Source organism: Orycteropus afer, unplaced genomic scaffold (assembly GCF_000298275.1).
Source record: "Orycteropus afer afer isolate SDZICR_OR568_19922 unplaced genomic scaffold, OryAfe1.0 scaffold00255, whole genome shotgun sequence".
In the NCBI taxonomy this organism is placed as follows: Eukaryota; Metazoa; Chordata; class Mammalia; order Tubulidentata; family Orycteropodidae; genus Orycteropus; species Orycteropus afer.
The window spans coordinates 3,531,057-3,547,241 of NW_006921842.1; the positions used below are offsets into that span (position 1 = coordinate 3,531,057).

At 39.4% G+C, this 16,185-nt stretch overlaps 1 protein-coding gene across 1 annotated transcript in view; it reads left to right on the forward strand.

Moving 5' to 3' along the window:
• The window catches only part of SCGN (secretagogin, EF-hand calcium binding protein), a 56,423-nt gene that overhangs the window by 12,938 nt on the left and 27,300 nt on the right, over positions 1-16,185 (forward strand). The window contains exons 4-6 of the mRNA XM_007949875.2: positions 760-849; positions 3,401-3,457; positions 4,099-4,176. Coding sequence (XP_007948066.1) covers positions 760-849; positions 3,401-3,457; positions 4,099-4,176 — 225 coding nt within the window. The remainder of the gene's footprint in view (positions 1-759; positions 850-3,400; positions 3,458-4,098; positions 4,177-16,185) is intronic.

Sequence of the window (16,185 nt, forward strand, 5' to 3'; positions counted from 1 at the left end):
GTCAGCTCCACTACACACCCAGGAAATAGGTAACATTTTTGAACTAATTGTTCTTTCTTTTTAATCTCCCTAGTGTCAAAGAATGTGCAAATTTCCATGATTTTATTTAAATTAATCAATATGTATACCTATTTTACAATTGAAGAAGTGAGAAGCTATAGGCCTTTCAGTTATTTGATGCAATTATCTCTTTGTCCAATATCCTGTTCAAACTGAACCTAGATTGTTAACTTTAGTATCAGCTCCCAGAGGAGATTGGAAAGATCTATCCCTGATATATATTGATTGCTTAATATAATTATTATTATTTTGCATTGTAAGCTCATGTAAGGCAGATAGGCATAGTCCTTCGTAACAACTGTTGTTGTTGTTATTTTGCCATCTAGTCGGCCCCGACTCATAGCGACCCCTCCTTGGGTTTCTGAGGCAGTATCACTACGGAAATAGGAATGCCCAACCTTCCTTCCGAGGAGTGGCTGGTGGGTTTGAACTGCCAGCCTTCTGGTTAGCAGTCAAGTGCCTTAGGCACTATGCTACCAGAGCTCCTTCATAACAACTAGGGATATAATAATTTTTAAGAGAATCAATGAACCAAAGAATGGCAATGAAGGTCATAGAACTACAAGTAGGGCTCTCCATCCTGAGGGATCTCAGCCCTTCTGCCCTATAACATGTTGCACCGTGCCTTTTATGCATGGAGCACTCCTTAAATGGACACTGGCCAGCATCAGAGACTGCTATTTCTTCCCATTCCTTTAGCTTGCCAGCATGTTCTTGTCCGAGGATGAAAACTTTCTTCTGCTCTTTCGTCGGGAAACTCCCTTGGACAGCAGCGTGGAGTTTATGCAGGTGAGTGTTTGGCTGTGTCTTTATGGGAAAGAAGGTTGAGACAAGGCCAGGACTCCAGCTACCTGTTATGTCTGCCACCCATTCTGCTAAGTCCCAAAGACAAAGGAAAGAAACCCTCAGTGATGAGCTGGGACTTCGCCTCCAAATCCCAGGCGCTTTCTCAGTGTGCAGGACTTGAGCTGCTGGACTCTTTGCCTAAGTATTAGAAAATGTCCTGGCTTAAACAGGGGAACTGGCAGATGCACTGAAGAACAAAAAGGGCTAAGGTATGTGGGGGATACTGTGGAGGGTGGAAAACACATCCCCCATCTAAAACTACAGCCCTGTGCAGTTTCAGTGAACTGTTGCCTTTTGGGAATACTGTCTTAAAATCTATGTGAATCTACCTGTTTTTAAATGTTGGTAACTTATTTTGAAGGTATAAGGAGCTCTGGTAGCATAGTGCCTGAGGCATTTGACTGCTAACCAGAAGACTTGGCTGTTCAAACCCACCAGCCACTCCTCGGAAGGAAGGTTGGAAAACCTACTTCCATAGTGATACTGCCTCAGAAACCCAAGGAGGGGTCGCTATGATTCGGGTCCAACTCAACGGCACATAACAACAACAACAACATACCTTCCAAACTGTAACTTAATAGACTGTTGACACAGCCATCAGGCCTTGTGTTTGCAATCACTGGTCTTGAGTAAAAGCCAAATGCATGAATGACACCACCTGTCTCTTTCTCTCTGCCTACACCTTCTCTCAGCTTCTAGGTGTTATGGTTCTGTTGGTTAAAAAGATCAGAGAAGGGCAGAGCGAGGTTTCTGAAAGCCCCCAAGAACAGAGCCAAGACAGCCATTGCACCCAGGGCCCCGTTCCTCAAACAGACACCAAATCCCCTTAGGAAATAATAACATTCTTTCGTGTACTACCTCATTTACCTCCTGGCCCAATGGAGGTCACGTAAAATTGGACAAAACTCATGCAAGATAATTCACAGAACAAATTTAAATGGGCCACAATAAATGTTGATAAGCAAAGAAATGCAAAATGAAACAACTAACTTTACCAAAGTGGTAAAGATTTTAAGAGGATTAACAAAAATAGGCAGAGTTGGCAAGAAAGCAATGACATTTGTCACTCAGGCTTTGTTGGTAGGCATGTACATTGGAATAATTTTTCTGGAAAGCAATTATGCAAAAGTGTATCAAGATTCTTTAAACTTTCATTACCACAAGGGTTAATTGAAAAAACAAAAAACTTTACCTTTTGGCTTAATACCTCTACTTCTACCAGCATCTATCTTAAGATATAATCAAAGATGTAGACACAATTTTTCTATATAATGATGTTTTTAAATATAGTATTACTTAGTTAAAACTGAAAATAATGTGTATATCTAACAATGAAGGAAAAGTTAAGTAAATTAGGATACATTTATATAACTCATTGATTCTACAAATACTTATGAGCACCTGCAATATGCCAGACACTGTTGTAGGTGCTGGAGATTCATCAGAGAAATCACACCATGAAATATTATGTGTCGCTAAAGATCAAATCAAATTTTCAAGTAATATTTAATAACATGGAGTAAATGAAATTCAAGAAACAAAATTGTATATGTACCATGATCTTAGCTTTGTATAAAAAAAAAGTGCAAATATTTCCCTGCATATTCTACCCCTGAATAAACAAAGGAGTAAGTAAATACACATAAGAAACAATACTGTTGTTTTTAAGAAATTTTGTTTTCTTTGTATTTTTTGTATGTTCCAGTTGTGTGTAGGATTATTATTATTATTATTTTAATTGTGATTTGGGTGAAAATTTACAGAGCAAATTCACTTTCCATACAGCAGTTCACATATACTTTGTCTCATGACATTCACCACAATTCATCACAGTGCAACAGCTTCCCTCCCACTTTCTCCCAACAGTCACCTCTTCCCTGTGTCCATCCCTCCATGCACTCCTGCCCCCTGAGCTGTCTCCCTGTGAATAAACAGCCCTTCTTTCTCCTATGATTGTTCTCTCCAAGGAGTGTATTTACCTCAGGTAAATGTTCAACTCATATGCCTGTCTCCTGGTTGGTTGGAAACCACAGGTGTGGGTTCAATTCCAGACCTGAAGGGCAGCTAGGGGCCATAGTCTCAGTGGTTCCACCAGGCTCTATCAGACCAGCAAACCTGGTCACCCCTTTTTATTCTTCCCCAAATGCTTTTGAGTTTTGTTCCACATTGTTCTGCCTCTCTATCCAGAATTTCCTACAGGATTATTATTTTTTGAAATTTATTTTATATGTCATTTTCAAAGTAATTTTAATTATAGTTGAATATATTCACAGAAAATTTTGAATGGAGATATAAATAGACCATCCAAATGTATAAACTATATGGTCCCCAATTCAGTTTTGTCATATATAACAGAAAAATGATGGAAAGGAAACACATAGAAACAGTAAGAGATTATCTCTGGGGAAGGAATTTCTAGAGATTCCAATTTTTCTAAATATTTTACCCTAAATCATTTGATGATGAGTGGATTATTTGTTCTTGTGTATTTCAGATTTGGCGTAAATATGATGCCGACAGCAGTGGCTTTATATCAGCTGCTGAGCTTCGAGTAAGTGTCTCTGGGAACTGTTGCTAGATGAAGGGTGGGTTTGTTCATCACTGGGAATTTGATAAAGGAGCTTTGGTGGCACAGTGGTCAAAGCATTCAGCTGCTAACCAAAAGGTTGGTGGTTCAAACTCACCATCCGCCCTGAGGGAGAAAGATGGAGTAGTCTGGTTCTGAAAGATTTATAGTGTTGGAAACCATATGGAACAGTTATACTCAGTCTTATATGGTCTCTATGAGTCTTAATCAACTAGATGGCATGAATTTTTTTTGTTTGTTTGTTTTTGGAATTTGATAAATATGTGTATCATGAGTCCAAAAAAGATAGATTTGAAATTTCTACTTTTTACAAAATGTATGCATGTTTTAGAAGCATTAGAAAGTGCAGATAACATTGTTCTCTCTGGGAAAGGGACATAATTGAAGATTTATGATGTATTTTTCATTCCTGGAGCTAATCTCTGGGGTCCATGAGTTAGTTCCCTTCAAACAGTGACAGATCTCTAGTCATGGCTTTATTACTGACTAAAAACCTTTTATATCCTCCTTAAAACAAATGAACCATCAATTCTTAAAACAAAGAATTGAGAGCTTTGGCTTATTTCTTCACTATGTAAACTGTGACTCTTTTCTTGGTGCCACAGAATTTCCTCAGAGATCTCTTCCTCCACCACAAAAAGGCCATTTCAGAGGCTAAGCTGGATGAATATACAAGCACCATGGTAAGTAGCTTTGAAGAGTATAATGACCATGAGGGCAGCTTCCTCGTTGCCTCCCTAGGGCCCAGAGACTTTGTGTCTCGCACAAGGTAGGTGAACAAGAAATATTTGCAGACTAAGTGAAATGCATGAGAAAACTCAATTCTGATAAAAATGATTAACATTAACTGATTTAGTTTCTCTCTTGGGACAAGATTGCATGTATGTGGGAGATGCTATTTACTTGTCCTTAATGAGACCTGAAATATCCAGTCAACATTAGGTTAATAAACACTAGGCTGATAGATTTTATAATGATCCAAGTTATATAGAAGCAAGTAAGCATGGACCCAAATAATCATGACCAAACATGAGGCCACTTCTCACCACAGTGGATGGTTCTACTCATTTAGCATGTTGATTTAGCTCAATTGAGAGTGAAACAAATGAAGGGTATGTGTGTGTGTGTGTGTGTGTGTGTGTGTATTGCACCTCTGCCACTTACTAGCTAAGACCTTGGGAGATTGGCAAGTCTCTCAGCTTTATTTGCTTCATCTCCAAAAAAGTTGCCATCAAGTGAATTCTGACTCATGGCTACTTCATGTGTGTCAGAGTGAAACTGTGCTCCATAGAGTTATTAACCATTTATTTTTCAGAAGTAGATCATGAGACTTTTCTTCCATGGCACCTCTGGACAGACTGGAACCTCCAATCTATTGGTTAACAGCCAGCCAACGCCCAAGGATCCTAAAATGGGGATTCTGTTGTTGTTGTTAGTTGTGACCAAGTCGATTCTGACTCATGGCAACCCCATGTGTACAGAGTAGAATTGATCCATAGGATTTTCAAGGCTGTGAACTTTCAGAAGCATGTCTCAATGTCTGTCTTCTAAGGCATCTCTGAGTGGGTATGAACTGTCAACCTTTCAGTTAGTAGTTGAGTACTTAACCATTTGCCCCACCCAGGGACTTCTAAAATGATGATTGAAAGCATTTAATCATTGTGAGAACAATGTGAGTTTGTACACATGGAGTACTTTGAACAATGTCTAGAACACAATCAGTTGCCAAGACCTGTTAGCCCTTGTTATAGTGGTTGTTGTGATCCTTGTTATTATTTCACTTCCCTCTTGTGGCATTCGTGTTTTAAATGACTCCTGAGACTATTTCAGTGTCATGGCTCCCTGGAAAGTGATGGTATGGGTGGTAGCGTATTTGGTGAGCTCATCTTCATATCTGTTTCAGTATCTAACTTCATGCATTTTTCTCAGTGCTTGTCAACCATGAATTGTATTGAATCTGGGTCTGCTACTTTTTTTTTTTTTTTGCCATACTATTCACCCCAGTCCTCAGGTGTGTGTCTCATCCTATCAAACTCTGCAAGATTCTTAACTTATTAGCTAAAAGTTTGCAGGAAAAGATTAATTACCTAGGAGATTGTTACATTTATTATATAAAGAGTTCTTAAGCAAGTCATGTTATTTCCTCCCTTTGGTGTATAGATGGGGATACATATCACTATGAAAAAACACAAACCAAACCCATTGCCATCAAGCCTATTCCAAATCATGGTGACCTCACGTGTTACGGATTAGAACTACTCCATACACTTTCAACATGTTATGAGAAAAGACCAATACCTAGAAAAAGACACCATGGTAGGTAAAGTAGAGGGTCAGTGAAAACAAGGGAAACCCTCAATGAGATGGATTGACACAACAGCCAAAGCAATGGATTCAAACATAGCAACTTTCATAAAGATGGTGCAGGACTGGGCAGCTATGAGTCAGAGCTGACTCTGCATCTAACAACAGTAATCTTAATGAAAGCAGATTGGCAGCCCTTTCCACTGCGGTAGTGCTGGGTGGATTCAAACCACCAACATTTAGGTTAATAGTCAAGTGCAACCGTTTCTGCCACCTAGAGACCTATATCACCATAAAGAAGCTGTAAATTCCTGGTAATATGTGTAATACTAGGTTTATGCTTTTAGTCCTATAATTTCAAAAAAATCAAACCAAACTCACTGCCATTAAGTCGGATCCGACTCACGGAGACCCCACCTTAGGTTTCTGAGGCATGCAAAATGATGTTTGAAATCCTGAGCAAATATGTGCTCAGCACTAAAGGGCGAAGTGGGAAATCCCCTAGAAATAGGAAGCAGTTTCCTAGGTACAGAGCCATCTCTAGGTTCCTTTTGATATAAGTCCTCTAATAAAGTAAATAATATGAAAAAGAAACCAGATTGGAACTGTGTGAAGGACAGGATAACAAAGTTGTTTGTCCAGTTAAGCATTTTAAACATTGATTTAATAGAATGGTGACACTGCCTCTTACCATCTCAATTTATTAACTTTTGAAAAATAGAAGGACACACAACAACAGCAACATATCCCAGGCACTATTCTAGCCATTAATAAACAATAAACATAAACATAACAAATAAGTAAATCACATTGCATGTTGTTGTTAGCTGCCCTTGAGATGGCCTGACTTATAGTGACCTCATGCACAAATGAACAAAATGTTGCCCATGGTGATCCATAGGGTTTTCATTGGCTTTTTTTTTTTTTTTAAGATTACCAGACCTTTCTTCCTAGTCTATATTAGTCTAGAAATTCCACAGAAACTTCTTCGGTATCATAGCAACGTGCTAGCCCACTGACAGACCAGTGATGGCAGTGCATGAAGGGCGTTGGCAGGAATCGAACCTGGATGTCCTGCATAGAAGCCAAGAATTCTACCACTGAACCACATTTATGAAGCTTTCCATTTGAAAAAATCTGGCAAAGGAGGAAAAATGAAGAAAAGTTCACTTCTGGTTCCTTTCTTTCGATCCCCACTGTGCTTATCACTCAGCAGAGCATTGACCAATAAGGAAGAGTTAAGTTGTCCTTTTCATCTTCAAATATAGCAATCTCACCTAGAGACTCAATTGGAATATTTTTTGAAAAATCTTCCTGACTAAGATCTTTCCTCCAAACATTGAGTAGCTTAATGTATTTTTCAAAAAGATAATGTAACGGGAACCCTGTGGATTACAGAGAAAGAGCAATTCTCAAACTTCAGCAAAAGGAGGATGAAAAAAGGTAGATTGACAGGGAATTGCAACTTAAATTGATATAAGATGCTCTTCTTCAGTGTGTACTTGGGTATTATTTTTCTTTTTAAATTTTTATTGAAAAATACCTAATTCTTACACTTGTTGTTGTTGTTGTTATGTGCCGTCGAGTCGGCCCCGACTCATAGCGACCCCTCCTTGGGTTTCCGAGGCAGTATCACTACGGAAGTAGGATTGCCCAACCTTCCTTCCGAGGACTTCTTATACTAGTATTAAGTATTTTAATCATAATAATCAATTGCTTACTTGATGCCGAGCCTTGTGCAAAGCACTTTTCAAACATCTCATTTGTTCTCACAACAAACTTATGATATAAATGTGTTTAACCCCAGTTTTACGAATGGAAAAAAGTAAGGGCTACAGACTTCAACTGGTCTAATATAGGTGGAGTGGAAATTCAGATGACAAACTCTGTTTTCAATTATAACATTCCTGTCTGAATGTCTAAATTTTAAATAATTAAAAGAAAAAAAAACTTTCAAAAGAAAGATGATAAAGTTCCACAAAGAGATCAAGAAGAGAAGACAATCCTAATAAGAAAATGAAGAGCAAGGGGCGATTTGGATTCTCAAGTTTTTAAGGATAATACAAGAGCTCTGACAGTCATGACAGGATTTATTATCCAAAAAAAATGTGATTTTTCTCCTCATTAAGTCCCTAACTAATCCTAAAAATTGACATTAAGTATTAAATGGGAGACAAGTTAATAAGAAACAATGGGAAACAAGGAAGTGTCCCATGAAATTGTTCTGAAGAAGAGAGGAGTGCTGATTAACATGGGGAAAACAGAAGAGGGAGAAGAGTGACTTGTCGCTGTAGAACCCCTCAACGCCTCCCCCCCAGAAAACAACAGTTGCCAATGTGTTGATTCTTACTCCTTGCAACACCAAGTGTGTCAGAATGGAACTGTGCTCCATAGGGATGCCAATGGCTGATATTTTGGAAGAAGATCACCAGATGCTTCTTCCAAGGCACTTCTAAGTGGATTTGAACCATCAATCTTTCCAACAGCATATCAACAGAGCATGTTAACAATTTGCATCACTCAGGGACTCTCTATAAAGCCCCAAACCAAACCAAATCCACTGCTATCAAGTAAATTTTGACTCACAGCAGCCCCCGTGGGGTTTCCAAGGCTGTAAATCTTTACGGAAGTAGATTGCCCATCTTCCTCCTGTGGAGCAGCTGGTGGGTTTGAACCACCAACCTTCTGGTTAGCAGCCAAATGCCTTGCCCACTGCACCACCACAGCTCCTTCTATAAAGCTCCAGAGGTCACTTAATTCAAACCACCCATTATAGGGAGTAGGCAAGGACAAGGAGGAGACATGTAGACAATTCAGAAGGTCAATACCTGGCTGAAAAGATATGAAGTCCGTTACACATCAGTCCAGCATCTCTAGTTCACCTAGCTCTTTACAACCCTCACGTCTAATTTTTTTTACTGTTGTTGAAAATATACAAAGCAAACATGCACAACTTCACCAATTTCTACACATACGATTCAGTGACATTTATTAGATTCTTCAAGTTGTGCAACCATTCTCACTCATTTTCTGAACTGTTCCTCCCTCATTGACATAAACTCACTGCCACCCAAATTTCCGATCTAACCTTTCAGTTGTTGTTGTCATCAATTTAATCCCTTATACATAGTTCTTTAAAAGAGCACAATGCTTGAGGCAGACCATGTCTAAGTTTAAGAAAGTGCAGGCTAATTACATCATACCACAAATGTTGTGAGCTGAAAATCTAGCAATGTGCAATTTTTGATGACTTGGAGCTTAGATCCATAGCCTAGACTCCTGTGAAGTAGCTGAGGGGAATCAGAGTGGTCCTACCCCACTTTGTAAGGGAAATACCTAGGTTATGAACTGTCCATTGGCCAAGACTGTTATTCAGTGTCTGTTTCATTGCTAAACCTTATGGCACTTTTGCTCCTGTGTGCTGTGGTTCAGTAGATTCATGTTTGTTCCAAATTGTACCATGGAGATAGGCTCATGTCAATCAAACTCCAAGTGATCATTCATTGGCTCTTTAGGCTCATGATCAAGCCAAGTCCAAGTGACCACTCATTGGCTGTTTATGTCTGGAGGTGATAGGTAAGTGTTGAGGAATCTGGTGAAAGACATTCCAACCAAAGGTCTGAATTCGACCAGAAGACCAGATAAATTTAACGAGATTTCAGCCAATCTATTTTATTTGTGTAAATGTACATGATACATGATAGAGATGGTGGTGTAGTGCCTAAGTCATTTGACTGCTAACTAGAAAGCTGGTGGTTCAAACCTGCCAGCTAGTCCTCAGAAGGAAGATTGGGCAATCAACTTCCATAGAGATACCACCTCAGAAACCAAAGGAGGGGTTGTTATGAGTTGAATTGACTTGATGGCTGTGAGTTCTTTGATATGATAGAGATAACTTATACTTGTCCAGTGAAATGATTTGGGAATTGGACTATAGGTTTTTTAAAATGATATTTTACATTTCCCTGGAGACCTTTGGGTATACTAACATTCAGAAACTCAACATTCTCGTAAAAGCCTTCTACATCCTGAGCTCTAACTAAGTGATATATCAAGTGTGAAATCACATTACTACTGCTTTAATGTTTCTTTTTTTCTTTTTCTTTTTTTAATTGAGTAATGGATGACAGTCAAGGCAGCAGGGCATTAAAGATTTGGTTCTGAGGTTTAGCATCAAATGCTTTACTTAAGAGATGCAGCCTACTAAACGAATTCAAATTGACCTGAATAAGGATAGGCTTATTTGAAAACTGGCTGAAGAATGAATAATGAATGAGGCAAGGGGGAATATCCAATAAGCAGAGAGAAGCCGAGATCTATGAACCTTCCTTACTTTCATTCCCAATTAATGTCCTGGATAAGGAAGGAAGCTGCCTAATAACAAAATCTAATTATGGCACCAGATTCAGAGGTGCTGCTAACAGTAGGCAGGGGAAAAGTTTTGCTGTCTTAATAGGTCATTATTAGATAATATTTAATTTTTAAAAACATAAGCCAATACTTCTGAGAGACATTAAGTTTATATCTCTAATTAGAGCATAAAGTTTGAACTATTATAAAACAACAAATTAAAAGTTGAGACCATGGCAAAGAGATTTATATGAGGTTAAGCTCATGTACATACTTCAGTCTGGCTCTAGCTCTCATTCTTCCTTTATGGATTAAAGTGGTTGCTTCCTTCATTAGTCTCAGGCATTTACTTCTTTCTGATCCCAGCCATCCTGCGGCATGTCTGGGTTCATCCCTGGGACTTCTTCTCTTATAAGTCTCCCCTCACTCTACTGGTGATCTCCATTATTCACGTGGCTTTAAATACCAGCTAAATGCTGATCATTCCCCAATTTATATTGCTGACTCAGACTTCTCTCCTGAACTTGTTGGATACACTTGAATGTCTATTTCTACTAGGATACTCAACATGCATCTCAAACTTGTTGTTAGCTGCTGTCAAGTCGATTTGTTGGTGACTTTATGTACAGAAGAAGACAATGTTATCTGGTCCTATGTCATCCTTGCAACCACCAGCATATTTGAGTCCATTGTTGTGGTTATTATGCCAATACATCAAGAGACTCCCATGCCCATGTTGACCCTCTACTTTACCAAACATGATGCCCTTCTCAAGTGATTGATCCCTCCTGAGGATGTGTCCAAATCAAGCAAGTCAGATAATGTTCTATTGTGATCCATAGGGTTTTCATTGGTCAATTTTCAAAAGTAGATTGTGAGGACTTTCTTCCTAGTCTGTCTAAATCTGGAAGCTCAGCTGAAAGCTATCTAGAATGGGTCACCCTAAAGGTATTTGAAATATCAGTGGCATAGCTTTCAGCATCATAGCAACACACAAGCCACACACACTATGACAGATGGGGGGAACTTAGCAAATCCAATCCAAAATTGAAATTCTGACCTTCCCTCACAAAGATGCTCCACTAGTGGTCTTCCTTATCTCAGTTAAGGTCAACTCCATCTTTCCAGTTGCTCAGGCCAGAACTCTTAGAATTAATCTTGATGATTCTTTCCTTCACACATCATATCTAATTTTTCAGCACATTGTATTGGATGCATTCAAAATACATCCTGAATCAGGCTATTTCTTGCCCTGATCAATGCCACAATTGTCTCTCACCTGGATTATTGAAGATGCTTCTTAACATATCTTTCTATTTCCACTCTTTCCCATACAGCAGCCAGAGTCATCCTGTTACACTGTGAATCACAACATGTCATCTATTTGTCTCGGCTCTTTACTGCTGTTACAACAAAAATACCACAAGTGGATGACTTTAACAAACAGGAGTTTATTCTCTTACAGTTCAGGAGGCTAGACGTCCAAATTCAGAGTGCTGGCTCTAGGAGCTGGGTGAAAGTCTCTCTACCTTGGGCTCTGCCTCTTGCTCAGGCCCACTGGCGCTGGAGGCATCTTCTAACTCAGGCAGCTGCTGGCTGCTGAGGCTGATGAACCCCAGGTCAGCAGGTAAAATGACACAATTCCAAGATTGGTAGGCAACACAACAGGCCACTGGTTGAAGTCCAGGAACTGGAGATGAAAACTCAGGTGAATGCAGAATCCAGATGTGCCAAAAAGCTAGAGACTTTTCTCAAAGCTTGTCCATATATATTGGAAGCAGACAACACCCCCAAAAGCAGCTCCTTTTCCACTGATTAATGTCTCATAGCAGATTCCACCATGGAGGTGATTACAATCTCATCATGGGGAATAACTACAGTGAGTTGCTGAACCATTCAAAACCATGGCCTAGCCAAGTTGACACACAACCTTGACTACCACACTGCTCAAAACCCTTCAAGGGCTTTTGTCTGTCAGAGAAAAGCCAATGTTCTTACAGTGGTCTGCTTCTCACTGCCTGCTTACCTACCAACAAGTCATCATTTTTCTCACTTTATCTCCTTTTATTCCTACACTCACTCACTCTGGTCCTGCCACTCTGTTCTCTAACACACTTTCTATAGCTTTAACACACCAAATATGTTCCTGCCTCAGCTCTTTTGCACTTGCTAGTCCCTCTGTTATTCCTCACCTGTGCATATGCCTTGCTCTTATCACTTTCAGGTCTTTACTCAAAGGTCACCTTCTCACTGAGGCTTTCTGTTATCAGCCTATTTAAAATTGTACCCCAACTTGTTATTACATATGCTACTTTTTCTTTTCTCTGTAGCATAAATATGGCTTAACATAGGATTCCCTGTGTGGCACAAATGGTTAAGTGCTTGACTACTACTAACTAAAAAGTTGGAGGTTCAAATTCACTCAGCAGTGCCTCAGAAGAAAGGTGTGGCAATCTATTTCTAAGAGCACAAGTAACATATGGGGTTGCCATGTGCTGGAATCAATAACAATGGGTTTTTTATTCCCCCTGCAGGGTCTCTAATGTGTTGTTATGCATGTGGTAATCATTCAACAAATAATTGCTGATTGAGTTTGTTGATAATTTTGGGAAATCTTTAAATCGCTACTAAGATTATAGAAGGCAATAACTTCCAGGTCTTTCAAGAATGAGATCTTTGATTAAGGTTTAGGAATAATAATAATAATAATAAAGAACTGATATGAAATTATTTCTAAGAATATTGTTAAATAAAAAAACATGATAAAATAGTACAGAGAGTATGAGCTTATTTCTCAAAAAACAAAGCATGTGCAAGAGAGAGACAGACATTATATGTCATTGTTGTGTACCATTGAGTAAAATCTGACTCAGAGCAACCAGACAGGGCAGAGTAGAACTGTCCCATGGAGTTTCGTAGGCTGAAATCTTTACAGGAACAAATCTCCAGGTCTCCCTGACCCTGGCTCTGGAGCAACTAGTAGGTTCAAAACACCAACCTTTCAGTCAGTACCACTGTGCCACCAGGGCTCTTTAGACATTACATATGTACATCTACATGCTTGTGTTCTTAAAAGGTTTCCAGAAGGGTGCACAAGACCCTGTGAATGGTAGTTACCTCTACAACATGCATGGGAGGGTGAGACTTGTACATTGTACTTTACATTCTGCTGAATTATTTACGTATTTTTCACCTTGTGTGTGTATTGCATTTCAAATGATCAGCTAACAATTGTTACAAAACTCATGATCTCCCTCTCTCATCAAACAAATATGTCTTAGAAGAAGTACAGGTGGACTGCTTATTAGAAGCAAGAATGGCCAGACTCTTTCGTACTTTGGTCATGTCTGAAGGGAACAACCACTGAAGAAGGATATTATGCTTGGTAAAGTAGAGGGTCAGCAAAAAAGAGGAAGACTCTCAATGAGACGGATTGATGCAGTGACTGTGACAGTCGACTCGAGCATGGCAACAATTGTGAGGATGATGTAGAACGGGACAATGTTTCATTCTTTTGTGTGTAAGGTTGCTGTGCATTGGAACCAACTAGATGGCACCTGACAACAACAACAGCTTCTCCTACCACAAGATAGTAGTTGTATTTTGGATCTATTGTTTGAGAAAAGATCTAATGTCGAGAAGGTACTATTAACCCACAAATGCCTTTCAATGAATGAGCATCTCATAATCAGCATGGCTTCTCCATACTTTTAGAAAAAATATGAGAAACATACAATTCTCTCTAAGGAGAATTATGGGTAACTCTACAGTCCTGGAGGGATCTCTTAACTGATATTGGGAATCATCAGCCTAAGAATTTAAAGGCATTTGTCATTAAGGCATTGTGCTCCATTTCAGAGAGACTTTGTAGCACCTTTCCTTTGGTTAGAATTCATAATGTGTTGACTAAGCCTGAGATCAAGAGGGAAAGAAGTGGTCGGGGTGAGAATAGTGACAGTGGTTAAAGGCCTTCACCAACTTTCAGCAGTAGGCCCTTCTACATGGAATCCTGTCCCCACTGCCACCTTCAAATGCCAGAGTCCTCCAGGAGCCCAAGGGGGAGGGAAAACAAGGCTTGCATTTCCAGCATTATATTCAGAGATGGGGAAAACATACAGCAAGGGACTATATCAGTGTGAATATAGTGAAAGAATCAAAAACTGATGGCCTTAAAATTAATTCAATTGTCATAGTTTCAATTTCTTTAAGGAAATTCAGACCATTGAGATCTGAGGACAATCCACATAAATAGTGTCTTTTTTGCTTTCCCAAAGAAAAAGAAACAATTAGAAAAGGTAAATACCATGTGTCTAGCACAATCTATGCCACCAGATGTTTTATTTCATAGCCAAACCTGAAGCAAAATAAATTAATAATGAGCTACCGAGGCTCTGTAAAGCTAGGAGCCTGGTTTTATGAAAAGAGCTCTAGAGACAGGTAAGCTTAGATGAAAATCTTGCTACTTCCTTGGACATACTACCTTAACCTTTCTAAACTTTAGTTTCCTTGTGTGACATGCAGACAGTACTTCTGCCCTTAAAAGGATATTGTGATGATGAGCTGAAATGAAATAACATTTGGTCGCTATCACAGTTTTTAAGACTATGAAACTGTGATGATTCAAGCAAAACTTCTAAACATTCAAAATTCACCAAAGGTTTTATTTCCAAAGGTGCCTGGGTGGTGCAAATATTTTTTGCTTGACTACTAACCTAGAGGTTGGTGGTTCAAATCTACCCAGCAGTGCCATAGAAAAAAGGCCTGGTCATCTGCTTCCATAAATATTACAGCCAAGAAAACCCTATAGAGCTGTTCTACTCTGTAACATATATCAAAGACCCACGTGCTTATGATCAACTATCTCTGTCACTGGGACCATGAACCCTTAGGAGCCTACTCTTTATTCTACCTTCTAAATAGGTCATTTCTTGAGGCTCCTTTTTTTCCATCATCATCTTAGGGGCAAGGAAAATTGAATCCTGTTGAATTAAAATAACTACTTATCTGGTATTTCAAGATGGCCTTTTGTGTAAGACAATTCACAAATGGTCCAGTGTTCTGGAGTGTGGGTGTCACTTAATTCAGGAGTCCTGAATATCTTTTGCCACTGCTTTGTAGCCAAACAGCATCCCTTGAGGAAGTACTCACCATCAATTACTCAGGGAAGACATGTAAATGCAGATTCAGCCAAGGCCACTGGACCCCTTAGAACCCAGTCTCACTGGTGCCTGCTCGTAAGAACTCTGCTCACCACTCCAAGGACAGTGCTCAGCATCACTTTTATTCCCCTTCACCTACATTGACAATGTCATGAAATTATTACTTAACTTTCAGAGCTGGAAGGGACTTAGGTCTTCGTTTAGTCAATCGTTAAGGAGTCCTGGGTGGCACAAATTGTTAAGTGCTTGACTCCTAACTGAAAAGTTGGCAGTTCAAACCCACCCAGAGGTGCCTCAGAAGAAAGGCCTGATAATCTGCTTCCGAAAGGTCACAGCCTTGAAAACCCCATGGAATGTAGTTTCACTCTGCAACACACGGGGTCATGATGGGTTGGTACAGACCAGACAGCAACTGGTACTGGTATCAAACTGTACAGTTCCAAGAAATCCTGGGTTCAGAGGCAATAATTCAGGAGTGAGAGGGATCCTGGAAGGTTAGATTTCACTTCTCTCCCACTAACTACTAGTGCAGTTCCACTTTGATGTTTTACAAATTGGTGTATGGTGCAAGATTTAAATAGAAAACTAGAGTTCTGTTGATAAGAAGTTTTTAAATCACTGATGTAGTTATAGCTGAAAATGCTGAGTCCAAAGAGATAATGCGTCTTGTTGAATGCCACTCAAAAACTGATTTCTATCTGGTACACCAAGTATGTTCCAGATTTTCCTCTTTAAGAATATTTCTTGGGAGTTCCGGCAAGATGGCAGACGAGGCAGAAAGACTGCACAGATCCTCTTCAACAAAGAAAAGGGAAACCAATTAACACAGACACAGAAGATAATCCTAGACCCCTGAGCCTTGAAGGGAAGGATATAGAA